This window comes from Scylla paramamosain, chromosome 19 (assembly GCF_035594125.1).
Source record: "Scylla paramamosain isolate STU-SP2022 chromosome 19, ASM3559412v1, whole genome shotgun sequence".
NCBI classification, from domain to species: Eukaryota; Metazoa; Arthropoda; class Malacostraca; order Decapoda; family Portunidae; genus Scylla; species Scylla paramamosain.
The window spans coordinates 16,885,783-16,903,752 of record NC_087169.1 but is presented as its reverse complement, the minus strand read 5'-3'; the positions used below and the strand labels follow the sequence as shown (position 1 = coordinate 16,903,752).

General features: G+C 42.2%; 2 protein-coding genes across 3 annotated transcripts; one reads left to right on the top strand and one right to left on the bottom strand.

Annotated features, from left to right (window-relative positions):
* Nucleotides 1–1,301: 1,301 nt before the first annotated feature.
* Nucleotides 1,302–7,421, top strand: LOC135109774 (large ribosomal subunit protein uL11-like). Its single transcript, XM_064021393.1, has 5 exons — nucleotides 1,302–1,460; nucleotides 2,935–3,068; nucleotides 5,781–5,891; nucleotides 6,233–6,470; nucleotides 7,389–7,421. Exons 1-4 carry the CDS (start codon nucleotides 1,424–1,426, stop codon nucleotides 6,446–6,448), a joined length of 498 nt encoding a protein of 165 aa, XP_063877463.1. The 5' UTR covers nucleotides 1,302–1,423; the 3' UTR covers nucleotides 6,449–6,470; nucleotides 7,389–7,421.
* LOC135109772 (centromere/kinetochore protein zw10 homolog) lies at nucleotides 7,417–16,288 on the bottom strand. 2 transcript variants are annotated; one of them, XM_064021389.1, is made up of 16 exons: nucleotides 16,202–16,288; nucleotides 15,171–15,237; nucleotides 14,521–14,738; nucleotides 14,047–14,226; nucleotides 13,790–13,909; nucleotides 13,167–13,372; nucleotides 12,653–12,785; nucleotides 12,254–12,346; nucleotides 11,894–12,029; nucleotides 11,548–11,723; nucleotides 11,060–11,151; nucleotides 10,493–10,668; nucleotides 9,744–9,953; nucleotides 8,963–9,100; nucleotides 8,417–8,550; nucleotides 7,417–8,108 (listed from the first exon to the last, which is right to left on the bottom strand). In XM_064021389.1, exons 2-16 carry the CDS (start codon nucleotides 15,202–15,204, stop codon nucleotides 7,872–7,874), a joined length of 2,283 nt encoding a protein of 760 aa, XP_063877459.1. In that variant the 5' UTR covers nucleotides 15,205–15,237; nucleotides 16,202–16,288; the 3' UTR covers nucleotides 7,417–7,871. The 2 variants fall into 2 exon arrangements, with proteins under 2 accessions (XP_063877459.1, XP_063877461.1); XM_064021391.1 differs by lacking the exon at nucleotides 16,202–16,288 and adding an exon at nucleotides 15,423–15,443.
* Between the last annotated feature and the right edge of the window lie 1,682 nt (nucleotides 16,289–17,970).

Sequence of the window (17,970 nt, the reverse complement as noted above, 5' to 3'; positions counted from 1 at the left end):
AAACCGGGACCAAACGCACGCAGTCTGATCTTCACTTTTTTCCTCTCTCTCTCTCTTTCTCTCCTTGTCTTACTCCTCACTCCTCTTATCTCTCTTTTTTTTTTTTTTTTTACTATATTGTTTACTGTTTTGGGCTGTCTTTTTTTTATTTTTGGCTTTTGTTTTCAGTTTATTGTGGTTGTTGATTCTGTGACTTTTTTATTTTCTTTTTGTGACGATCGTACGTTTTGTGTGTGATTGACATACGTGTGTGTGTGTGTGTGTGTGTGTGTGCTTAGAGAGAGAGAGAGAGAGAGAGAGAGAGAGAGAGAGAGAGAGAGAGAGAGAGAGAGAGTATCCACCCATTAAACTACGCATCAGTGCATCTCTCTCTCTCTCTCTCTCTCTCTCTCTCTCTCTCTCTCTCTCTCTCTCTCTCTCTCTCTCTCTCTCTCTCTCTGTAATGGACATCTTATTAAAGCATCGAGGAGGAACCACCACCACCACCACTACCACCACCACCTACTTCTCCCCTCCTCCCATTTTTCTTATTCTTTTTATCATAATCTCCCCTCGCACTCCTCCCCTCATTCTCTGTCTCTCCTTCCTTTCTTGTTCCCCTCCCTCCTTGTGTTATTATTTTCGTTTTCCTTGTCTCCTGCTTCTCCTTACTTATTATTCTCTTATCGTCTTACTGTTTTATCTATTTAGTATCTTTCCTTAATTACTAATTGTCCATCTATTTCCATTTTATTTTATGTTGTACAATGATTACCTTATGCATTGGTCGTTTTCTTTCTTTTTTTACATTATTTTGCATTCATATTATCTCTTCTTTACCTATTTCTTCCGGTCTCCTAAATTTACAAACTTCCCTTTTTCCTCTCTTTATTCTTTCAACTGTGTTTTAGCTAACATTCTTACACGCGCTTTTTTTTTTTTTTTATATATATAATTATCCTCTAACTTAATTTCTTCTTATATTGACTACCACGTACCTTATTCTTTCTTATCCATCTTGCTATTGTAAGTTACACTATGCACCAATATTCCCTGACTTTCACCGTCCTTCATTCAGTACAATCAATCAACCTTTATAATCTACTTTTTTTCTCCTTTCTATATAACCTTCTTTTGCCTTTAGTTCTCTAATACCATTTCTTCTTAACTAACCCTAATATCACTCGTCCCTTTCCTCTATATACCGTCCCTTAACACCCTGCGCCCTTATGCCCTAACCCTTATATTACTCATCCCTTTACTTTCTATATACCCTCCCTTAGTTCTCCGTGCCCTAATAGCCTCCCCCTGGTAGGCATCTCCACCCCTACCCTCCTCGCTGGCTCCACGTGGGGTGCCAAAGTAGCCTGGTGCCAATGCCAAGCCTGCCTTTCGCTACAAGACCGCAGGGCAGGGTACACGCGCGCTCCTTCCCTCCAGCACAATGCCTCCCAAGTTTGACCCCACTGAGATTAAGATTGGTAAGTTTTAGCTGAAATTCTGCACTGAATCTCACGTTTTCTTTGTGAAGTTTCTCATTAGTGGGTTGGATGGTTTTAGTTATGTGTATTTTTAGTGCATGATGTGATTCTGTATTTTTTTTTTTTTTTTTCGCGGGAGAGGTAACGCGCGTGCTCTTTCTCTCGTAACCCTAGCAAACACCATTCTTGTAGCGTTACAACTCTATCAGTTTAGAATTTTACACACTCCAGCATTAATTCAAACGTTATTAATTGACTTATCTATTTATTATTATTATTATTATTATTATTATTATTATTATTATTATTATTATTTGTTTTGTTGACAGTGAGCGTGTTTTTCTCTCTTTTTTTCTCACTCAATATTGCGCAAATGAATTTCAACATAATGATTCCAATAAATGAGTGCGTTATTCTGTTCAGTTACCATGGCGCACTGTTACTAGTTGTGATCTGCTGGAGGCGAGGACGTGGCGGAGGAGTGGGAATGCTATCCGAATCTCCCACGTGTTCTGCCACCGGCGTGTAAATTTAGACGACGCGGAGGTAGCAGCGCTCGCTCTCTCTCTCTCTCTCTCTCTCTCTCTCTCTCTCTCTCTCTCTCTCTCTCTCTCTCTCTCTCTCCGATTCGCCAAACGTTATATACATACATTTTTTTTCCAACAATTTAAAGATTTCGCGACTAAAGCTATTATTATGTATTGTTTGATCAACTCGCCGCGAAGACAGCAAAAGTGTGATTGAAATGAGCATACATGGTGAAAATCCCGAACTTGAGACCTCAACCCCACAACTTCCCAAACCCTAGGATCACGTAATATAGCATGTTATAATATCGTATACTGTATAATATATATATATTTATATATATATATATATATATATATATATATATATATATATATATATATATATATATATATATATATATATATATATATATATATATATATATATAACAAACGATGGCAGTAAATAAATAACTAAATATATAATACTCTTATAATGATACCACCAACAAAAACCACAACAAATAGTTTTCTTGGCGCTACAACAGTTAGTTAAACATAGTGTCCTAGAACAAGTAATTTTCTTAGCGCCATAACATTTAAGATTATAATGTTTCTAAACAAACATTGACGCCACAACAGCCCATAACAGAGCTTCAAAACAAACAACACACTGCATCATAGGTGAATAAGGTACCTCAAAGAAAATAATACCGCTGGCCATCTGAAATTATACATTCAAAACACGTAGACTAGTTATGAAGGTAAACTAATCTAACTTAACTAACAGGCATAAAAGTCAACGAAAAATTTTGCAACTTACTGATTAACCACTAAAAAACAACAAAACAGACTAGGAATAAGATATCAACGAAACCAGATGAAAAAGACAAGGTGTAGCATTGAGAGGGGAATAAAAATGTCGCCTCAGGGAATACTGTTCCTCACCTCGTCCTCTATTCCAGTGAAGCTGCGAGCCGTGGGAGGTGAAGTGGGTGCAACATCCTCGCTGGCCCCCAAGGTGGGTCCCCTCGGCCTGTCTCCTAAGAAGGTCGGCGAGGACATCTGCAAGGCCACCACAGCCTGGAAGGGTCTCAAGGTGAGCGCACTGCTGTAGGTTTCACGGTGCTGTTGACACTCCCGATCCGAACACTTGGCTGGAAATGGTGTAAACAAACCAGGCCAACCAAGACCAACTCGGCCTCCGTATTGTCCCAAAGTTCTGTAGGATTGCTTGGTACTGAGGAGATTTTTTAACCAACCATAAGCTACCACAGAAGGGGAAAATATAAAATTAGAATGATAAATAAATAAGTATCATAAAACTTTGTCAGTGAAAAAAAAAATGAGAGAGAGAGAGCAAAAAATATTTATTATAAAATATTAGCTTGATATACATTCTGTAGAAAATATAACTACATAACTATGGTTTTGTTTTTTTTTATGTAGGAAGGACACTGGCCAAGGGCAACAAAAATCCAATAAAAAAATAGAACGGTCACCCTTTTTAGGAACAGGTTGAATGTAGGCAAACTTCCAGCAAGAAGGAAAGGTAGTTGTTGACAGACAGAGCTGAAAGAGTTTGACTAGGCAAGGTGCAAGCACGGAGGCACAGTTTCGGAGAACAATAGGAGGGACCCCATCAGGTCCCTAAGCCTTCCGAGGGTTTAGGCCAGCGAGGGGATGGAAAACATCATTGCGAATAATTTTAATACGTGGCATGAAGTAGTCAGAGAGTGGAGGAGAGGGAGGAACAAGCCCAGAATCGTCCGAGGTAGTTTTTAGCAAAGGTTTGAGCGAAGAGTTCAGCTTTAGAAATAGATGTGATAGCAGTGGAGCAGCCATCTGGTTGAAATAGAGGAGGGAAAGAAGAAGAAGCAAAGTTATTGGAGATATTTTTGGCTAGATGCCAGAAATCACGAGGGGAGTTAGATCTTGAAAGGTTTTGACATTTTCTGTTAATGAAGGAGTTTTTGGCTAGTTGGAGAACAGACATGGCATGGTTCCGGGCAGAAATATAAAGTGCATGAGATTCTGGTGATGGAAGGCTTAAGTACCTTTTGTGGGTCACCTCTCTATCATGTATAGCACGAGAACAAACTGTGTTAAACCAAGGTTTAGAAGGTTTAGGACGAGAAAAAGAGTGAGGAATGTACGCCTCCATGCCAGACACTATCACCTCTGTTATGCGCTCAGCACATAAAGACGGGTCTCTCACACGGAAGCAGTAGTCATTCTAAGGAAAATCAGCAAAATAGCTCTTCAGGTCCCCCCAACTAGCAGAGGCAAAACGCCAGAGGCACCTTCGCTTAGGGGGATCCTGAGGAGGGACTGGAGCGATAGGACAAGATAAAGATATGAGATTGTGATCGGAGGAGCCCAACGGAGAAGAAAGGGTGACAGCATAAGCAGAAGGATTAGAGATCAGGAAAAAGTCAAGAATGTTGGGCGTATCTCCAAGACGGTCAGGAATACGAGTAGGGTGTTGCACCAATTGTTCTAGGTCATGGAGGATAGCAAAGTTGTAAGCTAGTTCACCAGGATGGTCAGTGAAGGGAGAGGAAAGCCAAAGCTGGTGGTGAACATTGAAGTCTCCAAGAATGGAGATCTCTGCAAAAGGGAAGAGGGTCAGAATGTGCTCCACTTTGGAAGTTAAGTAGTCAAAGAATTTCTTATAGTCAGAGGAGTTAGGTGAGAGGTATACAGCACAGATAAATTTAGTATGAGAGTGACTCTGTAGTCGTAGCCAGATGGTGGAAAACTCACAAGATTCAAGAGCGTGGGCACGAGAGCAGGTTAAGTCATTCCGCACATAAACGCAGCATCCAGCTTTGGATCGAAAATGAGGATAGAGAAAGTAGGAGGGGACAGAAAAGGGGCTGCTGTCAGTTGCCTCAGACAGCTGAGTTTCAGTGAGGAAAAGAAAATGAGGTTTAGAAGAGGACAGGTGGTGTTCTACAGATTGAAAATTAGATCTTAGACCGCGAATGTTGCAGAAGTTAATGAAGAAAAAGTGGAAGGGGGTGTCAAGACACTTACGGTCGTCGACAGAAAGGCAGTCCGACCTGGGGACATTTATGGTCCCCTCCCCAGATGGGGACTCCGAGGCTGGTGTAGGAGTCGCCATGATTTTAAAATTTTTGAGTGAAGGGTGTGTGTGTGTGTTATTGGGTGCTTGTAGTTTTGTGTGGAGGAAGAGAGTTGTCTTTAGAGGGCAGGCTGTGACTGCCCCCTTGTGTTGTGAGACACAAAGGGAAACGTTCAGTGAGGTCACAGCTGGGTTTAATGATAAGTTCACAGCACCCCCTGAACAGTGCTGCACACCTCACTGGGAGTAATTATCGTTTCGGCAGGTGTCTACTGCCTCCTCCTGGGTATGGATATGGATAGACTGCATCATTTATTTATTTATTTAGCTCAAATTCAGACAAATTTCTCATTGTCTTAATAAAATGCCCAAGGCCCATTGGTGGTAAAGAGTTTGGGCAGGCCACACCCCACATTCTCTCTGAAAAAGAAAGTGGAATTTAATGTGCTTGTGGTGGTTTAGGGGAAACTGAAATATCACCAAATGCAGGGGGATGTAGTGACTGGGAATACACAGACCTAAAAATTTACCATTATGGTCATAAATCCAAGGTGCTGTACTTTATTTCTCCTGGTCATTGGCACAATCCCAGCTATGACCTCCCATGGTTGATTTAGCTCCCCTTCAGATCAATTTCTCAGTGTTTCCATCATGTTCCAAGTAGGGGACAGTGGAGTGATTTCACCATGAACATTACCATTAAACTGTTCCTTTCTCCTTCAGGTGACAGTGAAGCTGACCATCCAGAACCGTCAGGCTCAGGTGGAGGTGGTGCCCTCAGCTGCTGCTCTGCTCATCCGTGCCCTTAAGGAGCCACCCAGGGACAGGAAGAAGGTAAATGCTCTATACTTGTGTTGCTTGAATTTATACATATTTTGCTTTAACATAGTAGTTGGACACCTGCATAAACACTGATAAACATTTTGCTTTCATGAGGATAAATTTCAAAGGTCACAGAAATTAGTGACTGTATGCTCAAGGATGATTTTCTCATTGGTACTGTAGAATTCTTGTTGCAGTAACACCAGAATCGTGAGAACATCATTGAAAACTTCAATGACTTGTGCCACAGCTTTTCAAAAAGTGGGCCATATTCTCAAATATGACCCACTTTAACTTCTCTAGCAGATGTCATTCTTTATTTGGTAATGCCAGCCAACCTTCCCTCCCTCAAGGTGAAACACGTCAAGCACAATGGTAGTGTGAGTTTTGATGAAGTGATCAACATTGCTCGCATCATGAGGCCTCGCTCCATGGCCAAGACCCTGAAGGGCACTGTCAAGGAGATCCTGGGTTCAGCAAACAGTGTGGGTTGCAGCATTGACGGCCAGAACCCCAGAGACGTGCAGGAAGCGGTGGAGAATGATGAAATGGAGGTGCCAGACGAGTAAAAACCAGCTGCTGTGGAGAGAGGTAACCCTGCTGCCTGTTGTTGTGTGCTGCCCTGAGACCAACACCAAAAATTAACTAGCCCTGTGCTGATGATATATTGTACTGCAGTGTTCTATAAGTGCTACCATACTGCTTACAGCCTTTGTTCAAAATATTCCAACAGATGGGGATGCTATGGTATGGTTACATTATAATGACCCTTAAGTGCCATTCATAGAAACAATGAAAAGTTAATCTGAGAATGAGATAAATCTTTAGCCATGAGAGGCCATAGCATGGAAATGAATTCCTGACCAGAACAGGACATTGTGTTAGATGTCAGGAGTATAATCATCAGGTCCCAAGATAATCTCTGGAACCTTTGTACTTCCTGTCACTACAACTGTATTTAGTCTGGGTGTGCAGACATTCTGAAGTATGGGCATTTACTATGAACATTTCTTTGTGTTGGTCTCTTAAGGGTTTCCTTAGTTCAGCACACACACATGGCAGCATGGGGCAATAAGGTTGGGGTTGGCATCCCATCCACCCACTCAGGGCACCCTTATGGACTGCTGATGCCCTTGTTGACTGGCAGACATATCATTTGCTTTAGTTATTGCAATTTCATTAAAATACAGAGCCAATGAAACATGATATATTTTGCAATAGGAAAGATCTTTTATGACATCTAAAAAGGTAGGCATGGGATAAGTTTCTCTCATACATTAGATGGAAATACCTGATAAGATGCCAGTAGTTATGGAATGAAGGAGGCAAAGTTTGGTCTGTCATTCAGAGGAGTTACACTTTAGCCAAGCAGTCACCAGTCAGCTGAGGGCCAGTCTCTTTGCCACGGGGAGAAAACCTCGATAACAAATCATTCAGGGGTTCCTTGTGCTCTTTTAGGCCTTTTTCACTTTGATAGAGTACTAACTTGCATGTTTCTCTTGTTTTCAGGAACTGTTTTAGTCAATAAAGGGATACATGACGTTTGATATTTTTACTTAACCCATTTTGTGCAGGAGACAGGCTTGTTACTGATGCCACTTCAAGCACTAGATAAAGTTAACATCAATTAACAGGTTTTTATTACATCAAGATGTTGTCTTCTTTCTGACTATCCTGCTTATCACAGTTTGATTAAAGGCACAAAATATTATCTGTACAATAAAAATTAATAATCCATAAAATATTGACATTCAAAATGTGTTAACTGAATTACTGAAGTTAACAGCTTCAAAACATGCAAGACTGAGTGTCCTCTATCTCTACTCCAGGTGAGGAATGGAAAACAAACCCCAAACTTCTGTTGATAAAGGTTCTGAAAATTACACCACCATATGAAACTTTCTGTATTGTCAAATCTATCAAAAAGCAGATCATTGTACAGGAGGACAGATGGTGAAGGGGAGCACTCAAGACCTAGTAGCTAGAGGGGTTTTACTTGATGCGAGCCAGAACCTTGGCCCGGCGGTCAGTGTTCTGGAAGAGGGCCCGCACTAACTGTTTGGCCTCATCAGGGGTGAACTCGTGAGCCAGGGGACCTTTGCCCTGCGCCCACCGGTCCTGGATGTCCTGTAAGCTTGCACCAAGGACTACAATGAGCTCACTGAACTTCCCCCACAGCGTGACATACCGCAGTGCTTCTCCTGGGCCAGGTTCCTCCTCTCCTTCCACCTGAAGAGAAGCAACTCATTCATCAGCTGCCTTGTACAGGCAACCCTCTTTCTCTCAGAACAAATTCCTCATATTAATCAAATACTACAGCCAAAGTGAAGGTTCTTCACTACTGGTAAAACAATGCCTTATCAAAAGATCCAAGGATCCAGAAAAGATTTCCACCTAAAAGGCAACGTTAGAGGATAAGTTGACAAACTTAAAAAATACAAGTGAAAGTAATACAGAACATGGAATTACTGTACACAAATCCAGCAAGAGTTTTAGGTGTACTCTGACTAACACTACACCACAGGACCACAACTGACCTTGAACAGTGAAGGAACAAATTCCTTCAGGAGGGTGAGGGTGGTAATGAGGGCCAGTGCTGCATCAGCTGAAATGTCTTCCAGGGTCACCACCCTTGCTACCACCTCCTCAACCACTGAGCTCACCAGCCTGCCTGTGGGAGAGGAAGAGCAAGAATCGCACTAACTTGTGTCCAGCACAACACAATACAAATACACACCATGAACAATATTCTAGACAACATGTTCCTTCAATCTGAGTCAGGTATAGTAGAGGAGAGTCTGGGGATATTGTTAATGAGGTGAAGCAGCAGTTTGCAAAAAGTCATTCACTACTACAACCCAATTCAATGCATGCAGAGCGGATGCTGAAAAGAAATAGTGCAAATCCTCAGAAAAATTTCAGGTTGATACACTCAAGCTGTCACTAGATAACAAAAGGTGACCCACATTATCACAGAATCTGCTTTTTAAATAAGTGCTGATAATGAATGACAACAAAATACAATAGAACACTTTTAGTCCTTCTCAGGCAGTCTCCTTCCTTTCTGCCTTTTTAAGACTTACTGATGGCCTTAATGTAGACCCTGTAGGGCAGCACATTCTGCCACACCCGATGGAGGAGCTGCAGCTGGTGAATGACCTGCCTCATGCCCTGCTGAGTTTTCTCTGCCTGGCTGGCATCACACCCAAGGCTGTCCAGACCTGCACCACAACACAAAGGGATGAACCATTACAGTAAAGCACAACACAGAAAATCACAAAATTCCATACAAGTCTTCAGTGGCACTCAACACTTCATTTACTTGTAGTACATGTTAATAGCTTATGATCAACTGCAGCTACTTACAAATAAATAATACAAATAGGAACATAAACCACCCTAACAATCTAAATCTAACAATGCAATCTGTAAAAAGTAATGCAATAAAAACTATATATAAATCAATATAAGACGAACCTTGCAACATTACTTTAATGCCTAAATAGGTTACAGGATCAAGAACAAATTAAATTACCATGGAAGGTTACAAGGAAGCACTACCTCTTCCTTTGAAAAACACCATGAACCAGGGCCAAGCAAAGTCTGCCAGCTGAGCATTCCAAGGAAGGACCGACTGATTTAAAAGGAAAAGCACCACACCATTATGATCATGTGGTGGCACTACAAAATGTTCAAAGCAAATAAAATGGTAGTGATAAAAATAACAAAATTGTGGTACGGTAAAAACATCGTAAAAATCACTAAAATCCCAATTTATAAAAGGATCAATTAACAAGAAGCGAGTTGCAACAAATTAAGAGGGCTGGTATTTAAATGTACGAGAGAAGCAGGTGGAGCACTCACAGACAGACTCCCGCAGTGTGGTGATGAGGGCTGTGCGGTGATTCTGCATTGCCTTCAGGAAAATAGAGGAGGCCATTTTCCGCAGCTCATGTGCTTGGTCGATGGTGGTGATAGTGGCGGTGCGCAGTGCCTGGGGCAGCCGGAGGCGGTACTGGTGGCCAAGGAAGAGGGCATGGTGGGCCAAGTACATGCTGTTGTTGTGGACGATTGCTGGAGGAGTGAGAGAAACACTGTGCAGAAGCAGAGAGCAAACTGAGAACCAGGTGAACTCAGTACCTTACATTTTCACACTGACCAACAATTACAAAAAGGGCATTGATATAATTTCATACCATTCCATAAACTATATGTACCTGCAGACTACAAAAGGATATGAAAGGTAAAGGCAATGACTTAAAATGAGTCATGAGTGGAAGCTATCCTAGAAAATCACCAAAATTCACCAAACAAATTTCATGATACATAAAAGCTATATTCTACTTCATCCCAGTTAAAGCAGATACTCTCTCACCATCATCCTGGATTAAAGAAAACCTCTCAATGCATACAAGATGTAAATAAGTAAAAGAAATGAATACTAAGACCACTGTCATGAATCAAGGAAAAGTACTCATTGTTTAAGAGATGAAAATATATAAAAAAAATTCAATTTAAGATCATCATTACAAAAGAAGATAAACAAACTCATATAAATAAAAATTCTAAGACTATCAGCACAGAAGGAAACATGAGACTTCGTAAGTCAGTACCTGCCTGCTGGGGGAGGGTAGCCAGCTGGTGAGCATGAGCTGTGGGCACCACATGGGAGTACAGGGTGAGGATATTGTGCACTGTGTAGAAGAGTCGGCCAGCATATTCTGGGGAGCTGGTGCACGCCTCCTCCAAGGTCTCATAGATCAGCTCCACCAAGTCACACACGGATGTACTGCAAGAGGGAGTGATGCTGTAGATGTTGTGAGGAAGGTGGTAGTTGTGACTGAGCTGATTGGTCATAGAGGAGTGGTAATCTTTTTATAAGGTGTGAAAGAAAAAAATAAATAAAATAATAATATATATTTAGACAATTCTTTGAAGTTTATTTAATCCACCAAATATCATGCCCTGAGTAGCAAATTAACTGAGAAGATGCAGAGGAACAATCAGTTGCCTATTTAACTGAGGGGAAGGAAAAGACTCCTAAATGACAAAATACAAAATTGAAGGTTTGCTCAATTCAGAGATAAACTTTTGATCTGCAATTTAACCAAAGGAAAATTAAGGAAGACTAAGATGATGCAACCACCAAGGACATCACCATACCTTTCTTTTGCCCTTACCTAATCTGACACTTAGGCATATTGAGGGACTTGGCAGAGAGCAGTTTCTCCAGCCGCATGGTGCTCTGGTCCAGCTGTCGTCCCGTCACGTCCTGCAGAAGTAACCAGGTGGGATAAAGTAAGGATTGACAGAATGTTCCTTATCTCTTTGGTGTGTCACCACACTCTGTGCACCCCCCTTTCAGGTCTCACACACTGATGATTAGCATGAATAGAACCAATAATACCAATAAACAATAATTCTAACATGTGTACCTAAGTAACCTCATTACAAGCCAGGTTTGGTGAAGACTGTCACTGTATTCCCTGTCATAAGGAACCTGATAGGGATGGAACAAGGGGATGTGGAGCCTCTTTCTCTGTATTTCTATTTTTACAATGAGACAAAGTAGGATATCTTGTCTTGGCAACCCCCTTTTATGGGGGATGTCAGCCTAGAATCTGGATAGAAAGGCAAACATGCACAAACAGGTTAAGTGATTTGTTACCTGAACAACAAGTGGGCCACCAGGCTCCAGTGGGGTGATGCAGACAGTGACATGTAGGGGCTGCTTCATGAGGGTCCTGGCACGTTCCAGGATGTGGGCACATGCCTTGTTGCTGAACACCACGTCCACATTGGCCGCATACTCCATCAAGGACTTGTCCTGCTCCTCAAAGAACCCTGGGGAAGGAATTTTATTGGCTCAATTGACTAGTGCTAAATGCTTTTAAGATTAACTTTTCTAGGAGGCTGGTTCATCACATTTTCCTTAGCAGCATTATATGAACAACAACTTGCATTGAAGATACAGAGTAATGTCATCATATCCTAATGCCAAAAAATCTGGTTACCTTTTTCAACAAGAAACTTCTGAAAGTCCTCAGTAGCAGCTTTCACTTTGTCAAACTGACTCAGCTCAGCTCTGCTGTAAGGAATAGCATCAGCAATGCAATCCTTGATTAAAATATCCTTGAAGTCATTGCCAATCTGTAAAGAATATGATAAAACAATAACACTTTCCTTACAAACTTAAAATAAGATTCAGTTAGGAAATACAAAAAGGACAAAACCAAAAAAACATACCCAAACAAAACACTGACACAAATTTAAAGTTTGACATAGTATAGACTGAGCATAATCTGAATAACTACATAACAAAAGAGTGAGGCAGGACAAAATCTCCAGCAAACAGAAAGTGGTGCAATACTTACCTCAGTACCCAACATGTGCATGAGTGTGGTTTCCCTGGAGGTGATGGTGTTGATGACGACAGAGAGCAGGACCTTGCTCAGGATGGTGAACACCTGAAGGAACACATTACAATTTAGCTGTTTTGTGAATGGCATGCCATCCCTACTCATAGAGACATTGAAACACAAAGTTGAAAAATTATGATGGAGGAAATATGCCCTTAATTAATAATGATTATTTTATAACTGAAAAATTAAAATAGAATAAACAAATATTAAACCTAAAAAACTCCACACAACACAATGGCAAACAAAAAAGCCACATACAAGTTCACAAACACACACAATAACAGAAAATACTAAATATAAACACCACACACCACTACATCACTGATGTGTGTGGCAGGATGAGCACCTCACCTCCTGCAGCCGCATCAACACCACAGTGGCCTGCCTGGTGCCCCGGCTGTCCTTCCCACCATGAGTCACTGTCACCACAAAGCCATCACTGCGCTCCACCGCCTTCACCTCTGCCCCAAGCTGGATGATTGGCCTGAGTACAGTGAAGGGAGAGTGCCAGCTACAAGAACCCTGTGAATCTAATTAACACATCCCTACACACACACACACACACACTATCCCAAACATCATGCTGGTCTGAAGAACAGTGATAGCAGAGCAAAAAAAAAAAAAAAAAAATACACATGAACTTGGTTATTGCATCACTACAAACACTCCCCCAAAGATGATCCTGGTCTGGAGAAGAGTAAAGGAAAAGGGAGTTTCTCTTTATGTAAGAAAGACACTAAAAAAGTCCCACTGTGATGCCAGCCCCACTGGACCTACTACAGAAACACCCTTGTGACCTTGGTAAAGACACAACTGAACTCATATTCACTGGCATTGTCCACCCAAACACGTTCATCTTGCTTACTCAAAGAAGTGTTTCATCAGATTCCTGCCAAGGGTGGTGATCTGCCGATGCAGCTCTCCCAGCATGTACAGCGCACCCAGCATCTGTTGCAGCTGCTGTCCATTCCAGTTTGATGTCTTCCTCCCTTTCGGCAGCACCAAGAGGGACACTGAGCGTTCTCCATCAGGCTGCCGTTCCTCCTCCCATATAAGGGTCTCCTGCCACACCTGCAATTATACATAAAAATCCTGCAATTATAAATATCATAAGCATCCCCACTTAGTAGGCTTATGTTGTCTATGGCTTGTGGGATTCCTGGGGTGTAGTACAGTGGTGCACGAGATTGCTCCTTTCTACCCAGCCAACGTGGCTGTGTGTGTGTGTGTGTGTGTGTGTGTGTGTGTGTGTGTGTGTGTGTGTGTGTGTGTGTGTGTGTGTGTGTGTGTGTGTGTGTGTGTGTGTGTGTGTGTGTGTGTGTGTGTGTGTGTGTGTGTGTGTGTGTGTGTGTGTGTGTGTGTGTGTGTGTGTGTGTGTGTGTGTGTGTGTGTGTGTGTGTGTGTGTGTGCCTTGTCTGGGTCACCACATTTGAGAATGCCAACCTGATATATAGACAGACAAATAGCTTATCATTATGTGTTATTTACCTCACTGATGGAGTAAAGGAGCTCCATTCTCCTTGTCACAAGTTCCTCCCGCAATGCATTTATGATGTCCAGCTCTCCTTCAATCTCCTTCTCTGATGCCTCTTGCAATAGACTCTCAATCTGTAAAAAAGAGCTCCATAATGTGACTGCCTGTCTAATAATATACATAGCAGTGTCTATCTTTACTTTCCTGATCATAACATATCATATTTCCATCTCCTAACATGTGATTCACCTTTCCCAAGTCTTCTACTCACCTTAGCCAGATGTTCAGCAGACTCCAAAAACCTGTGATCTGTTGCTGCCTTCACTGAATCCTCCATGAGGGTGTGGATGTCCAGGAGCATGTTAGCTGCCTCCAGGCTTCCCTGCACCTCCTTCCACCTCCTCACCACACCGCCAACCTCCCCCACGCTGCCCTTCACAGCAGAAACCACCTGCAAAATGGTTCACACACTAAGAGAAGATAGTCATTTTGGTGCTTAGTATTTTATTTTAATGTTAACCTGGAGGAAACAACAAAACATTACACAAAATTAAAATCTAGAATATATATCAACAAAAGAAAATAATAGGACTGTAAAACACCACAGACATACACAAGGCAGCTCTGATCTGCCTGGTGAGCTGTTGCAGAATCAACCCAAGCAAACATAGACTCCCTTTTCAACTAACAATGACTGGCCATGCCTTACCAAATATTATGGCTCATGTTTCTTCACCAGACTTACATCCTGGTCAATGGAGGTGTGGAGGTCGGTGATGCTGTGCAGGGTGGCCTCAACATGTTGCTGAAGGAAGGCTGTGTCAGATACAGCCGAGGACAGCTCAACATAGCGCGTCCTCAATGCCTGCAGCACCCCGATGTGAGCCTCCTCTGCCTGTCTCACCATCTCCTCCATGTGCCCCTCCAGCCCCACCTTCCCCATCTTCTCTCGCCCACCTCTTCCTGTTGGGGAGGGAAATTGGTCTTACTGGAAAAAGACATATCTATCAAAGGCACACTTTCAAATGATCTACTTTATTCCTTTCTTCTTGTAACTCCTCTTTTTCTTGATATAAAAGGTTTTCTATAATCAATCTTCCTGTCGGGGAGGGAAAGTACTACTACTGCAGGACATATATATCACAGGCACACTTCAAAATACCTCCCATTCTTGCTTTCTTCATATCACTCCTCCTTTTCCTGACATAAAAAGGGTTTGTACAATCAAGTTACAAAATTATAGACCCCAGGCATGTCTTTTTTCTACTCAGCCTTCTGCCTCTTCTGATCCTGACAAAACCAAATATCATTATGGATTTCTTTGTGTCACAGTTACTATGAATATTAGTAAAATGTGGAATGCAACTTAAATTAACATTAAGGATTTTTACTTACTGATGGAGGCCAGCACATCCCCGACGAGAGGCATTTTCCAAATTTCACGGACACTTCACCACTTGTCCTGAAAATAGCAAGTTACAATATATTATTATCATCACAAATACAGGAAACTATATCTATAGGGGGAGGGTTTGAATAAGCAAGTTGTGAGTGTATGAATGAAGGTGAAGGTGCTTCTACCAAGAGCACACCCTTGGGGACATGTCCAGAGGCTGGGTTGCCAAAAAGAGATAGATCAATAGTTACCAATCTCATCATTATTTCTTGAATTTCCAGTAGAGGCTTCCTGGCTTGTCAGGCAGCCATAACCTGCGCTCTCAAAAATTTGGTGGCAAGGCAAGATTCCACAATTTTTGAGCACATAAGCAAATTTTGAGAAAGTTCTCTAGTAAGAATATTTGGAGATCTTTCATGAGTCAGGTTTTGACATATGGTTGGATTTAGTTTATAAATGTTCCACTGCCACACGGCCATGACTGATGCCTGACACTCGTCACGAGTAGCACATCAAGGAGACTGATGCACACTAGTGACTCACCCTACATGGCCAAGCTGGCACTAATTGGTACGAATATCTGGTTAAACTTTATTGGGGAGAAAAAGAATCTGAAGGTCACCAAACAGGAAATGTCACCCCTTGTAACGACTCATTACATGGTGATTTAGTCTATATTGGAGGCCCCGATCGACTCCCCAACTCTCCCACCAGACCCTCAAGTCTGCTGTGCATGGGGGAAGAAATAAAGTAAACGGGAATGTCACATGGGCCTTCAGTATTGGCTAAGTGCCCTTAAAGACGCAGTGCAAAAGCGGGCTTTCATGTCCCTGACCCGCCGAAATGACAAGCCATGGAGATGATGGTACTTTTCATGACAACCTGAGCTACTGAGTGGATATATCACCTGCACCACCACACTTCCCCTTCCCTTCACCTGTCCCGCCACCACCTGAGTCTCCTGGGGCACCACAACCAGCAGGGAATAGAGCAGTACCACCAGATGCTTATTCAAACTCAGGGTGTTTACCTTGGGCCGCTGCTTGGCGGGAGCCTCTCAGGCCACGGCGCCGTTGGAATGGCCGAGGCTCGTTCTTGAGTCTCGAGTCCATCTGTCGTGTGCTAAGTGTCCGTCTGTATTCCACACCCCTTTGTTATCTTTGCTCAGCTTCCTGTATGAAAGGGTCTATGGGCCTGATATCCCAATCAGAGGAATGATGATCATCAATTGTCATTACAAGTGTATATAACCCATCATCAGTAGTCTTATAATCTATTATATATCGAATACTTAAAACCTCCAAGTACCTCCGACTCGTCCTGCACTTTCAGTTTTTAAATAAATACTGCAATTCCCATGTTTCTTTTGCTAGTCTAGAGAAAGGAACGACTCACGCTGTTCCAGGTAATATTTCAATCCTCCCACTCTTCCCCTTCCACCTAGTTCTTATTCTTCTTTTATCCATTAGTTTGTTGTTCTTCTTGTCTTATTCTTATTCTTCTCTTTCCTCCTACTCATCCTCCTATTCTTACTCCATACACCACCTCCCTCTCTTCCTCTTCCTCCTCCACTTCCTCTTCCTTGTCCTCCTCCATGTATTCCATACGCCACTTCCTCCTCTCCACCATATCTCCTTCCCCCTTCCACCTCCGTATCTGCAAATCTACACACACACACACACACTGCTACAGTTAAGCCAGTCCTTCCGTGTCACCCTTCGTTGTATGCATCTGCAACTGATTTAACACTCAGAGCGACAGACGTCATCTTAACCCTGAAAAATACCCGGAAACACTGGAAATTAAGTTAAAAGGAGAGTGCTTGATGGAGGAGAAGGTAGGATCGGAGGAGTTAATAGCAGCAATACTAGTTAAAACGCAATTGGGCATGGAGGAAGAGGAACAGAAGGAACAGGAGGAGGAGGAGGAGGATGCAGAGAAGGGGGAAGAAGAAACAGATTATACTTCGTAACTCATGGAAAGAAAATAGGATTAGAACAAACTCTTCTCTTGATAAAGGTGTAACTCAGGGAACGTAATATCATCTTCAGCCCAGACTTACTCATTCACTCACCCTCCCGAAGCCAGTGACCCTCCTGCTGTAGTGCTGTCCCTCCCCTACTCCCTTTCCAACTTGCCTGGTCTCGCGCCCCACCTTTTATTTTTATGTAAGAGCCCTAGAATAACTGGCCTAGGATAACGAAAGAAATAAATAAAAAAAGGCCCACTGAGATGCTAGTCCCCAAAGAAAGGCCTATATATGGCTTCCTTTTCATTCCTTTTTTTCTAAATTTATTATAACACACACACACACACACACACACACACACACACACATAGCGTTACGTGTCAGAGAGAGAGAGAGAGAGAGAGAGAGAGAGAGAGAGAAAATAACAGTGAGTGACATAAGGAGGGAGGGAGAGTATAAAAAAAGAAAAAGAAACTGAAGACGATAGCGGAAGGAGAGAAAAAAAAAAATACAACAAAAAAGAAGAGGAAGGAACAGAGGTCAAACGAAGCTTATGGTGAGAAAGATGATAAAAAATAACTGCTACTACCGCCACCTCTGCTGCTGCTACTACTACTACTACTACTACTACTACTGCTACTACTAGAGACTTCTTCACTCAGGTCTGGGAATTTTCCTCTCTCTCTCTCTCTCTCTCTCTCTCTCTCTCTCTCTCTCTCTCTCTCTCTCTCTCTCTCTCTCTCTCTCTCTCTCTCTCTTTGTAAAGGAAAGGAAATGGAAGAAAGAATGAACCTAACTATTTATTTATTTAACAAACTAACTAACATAAG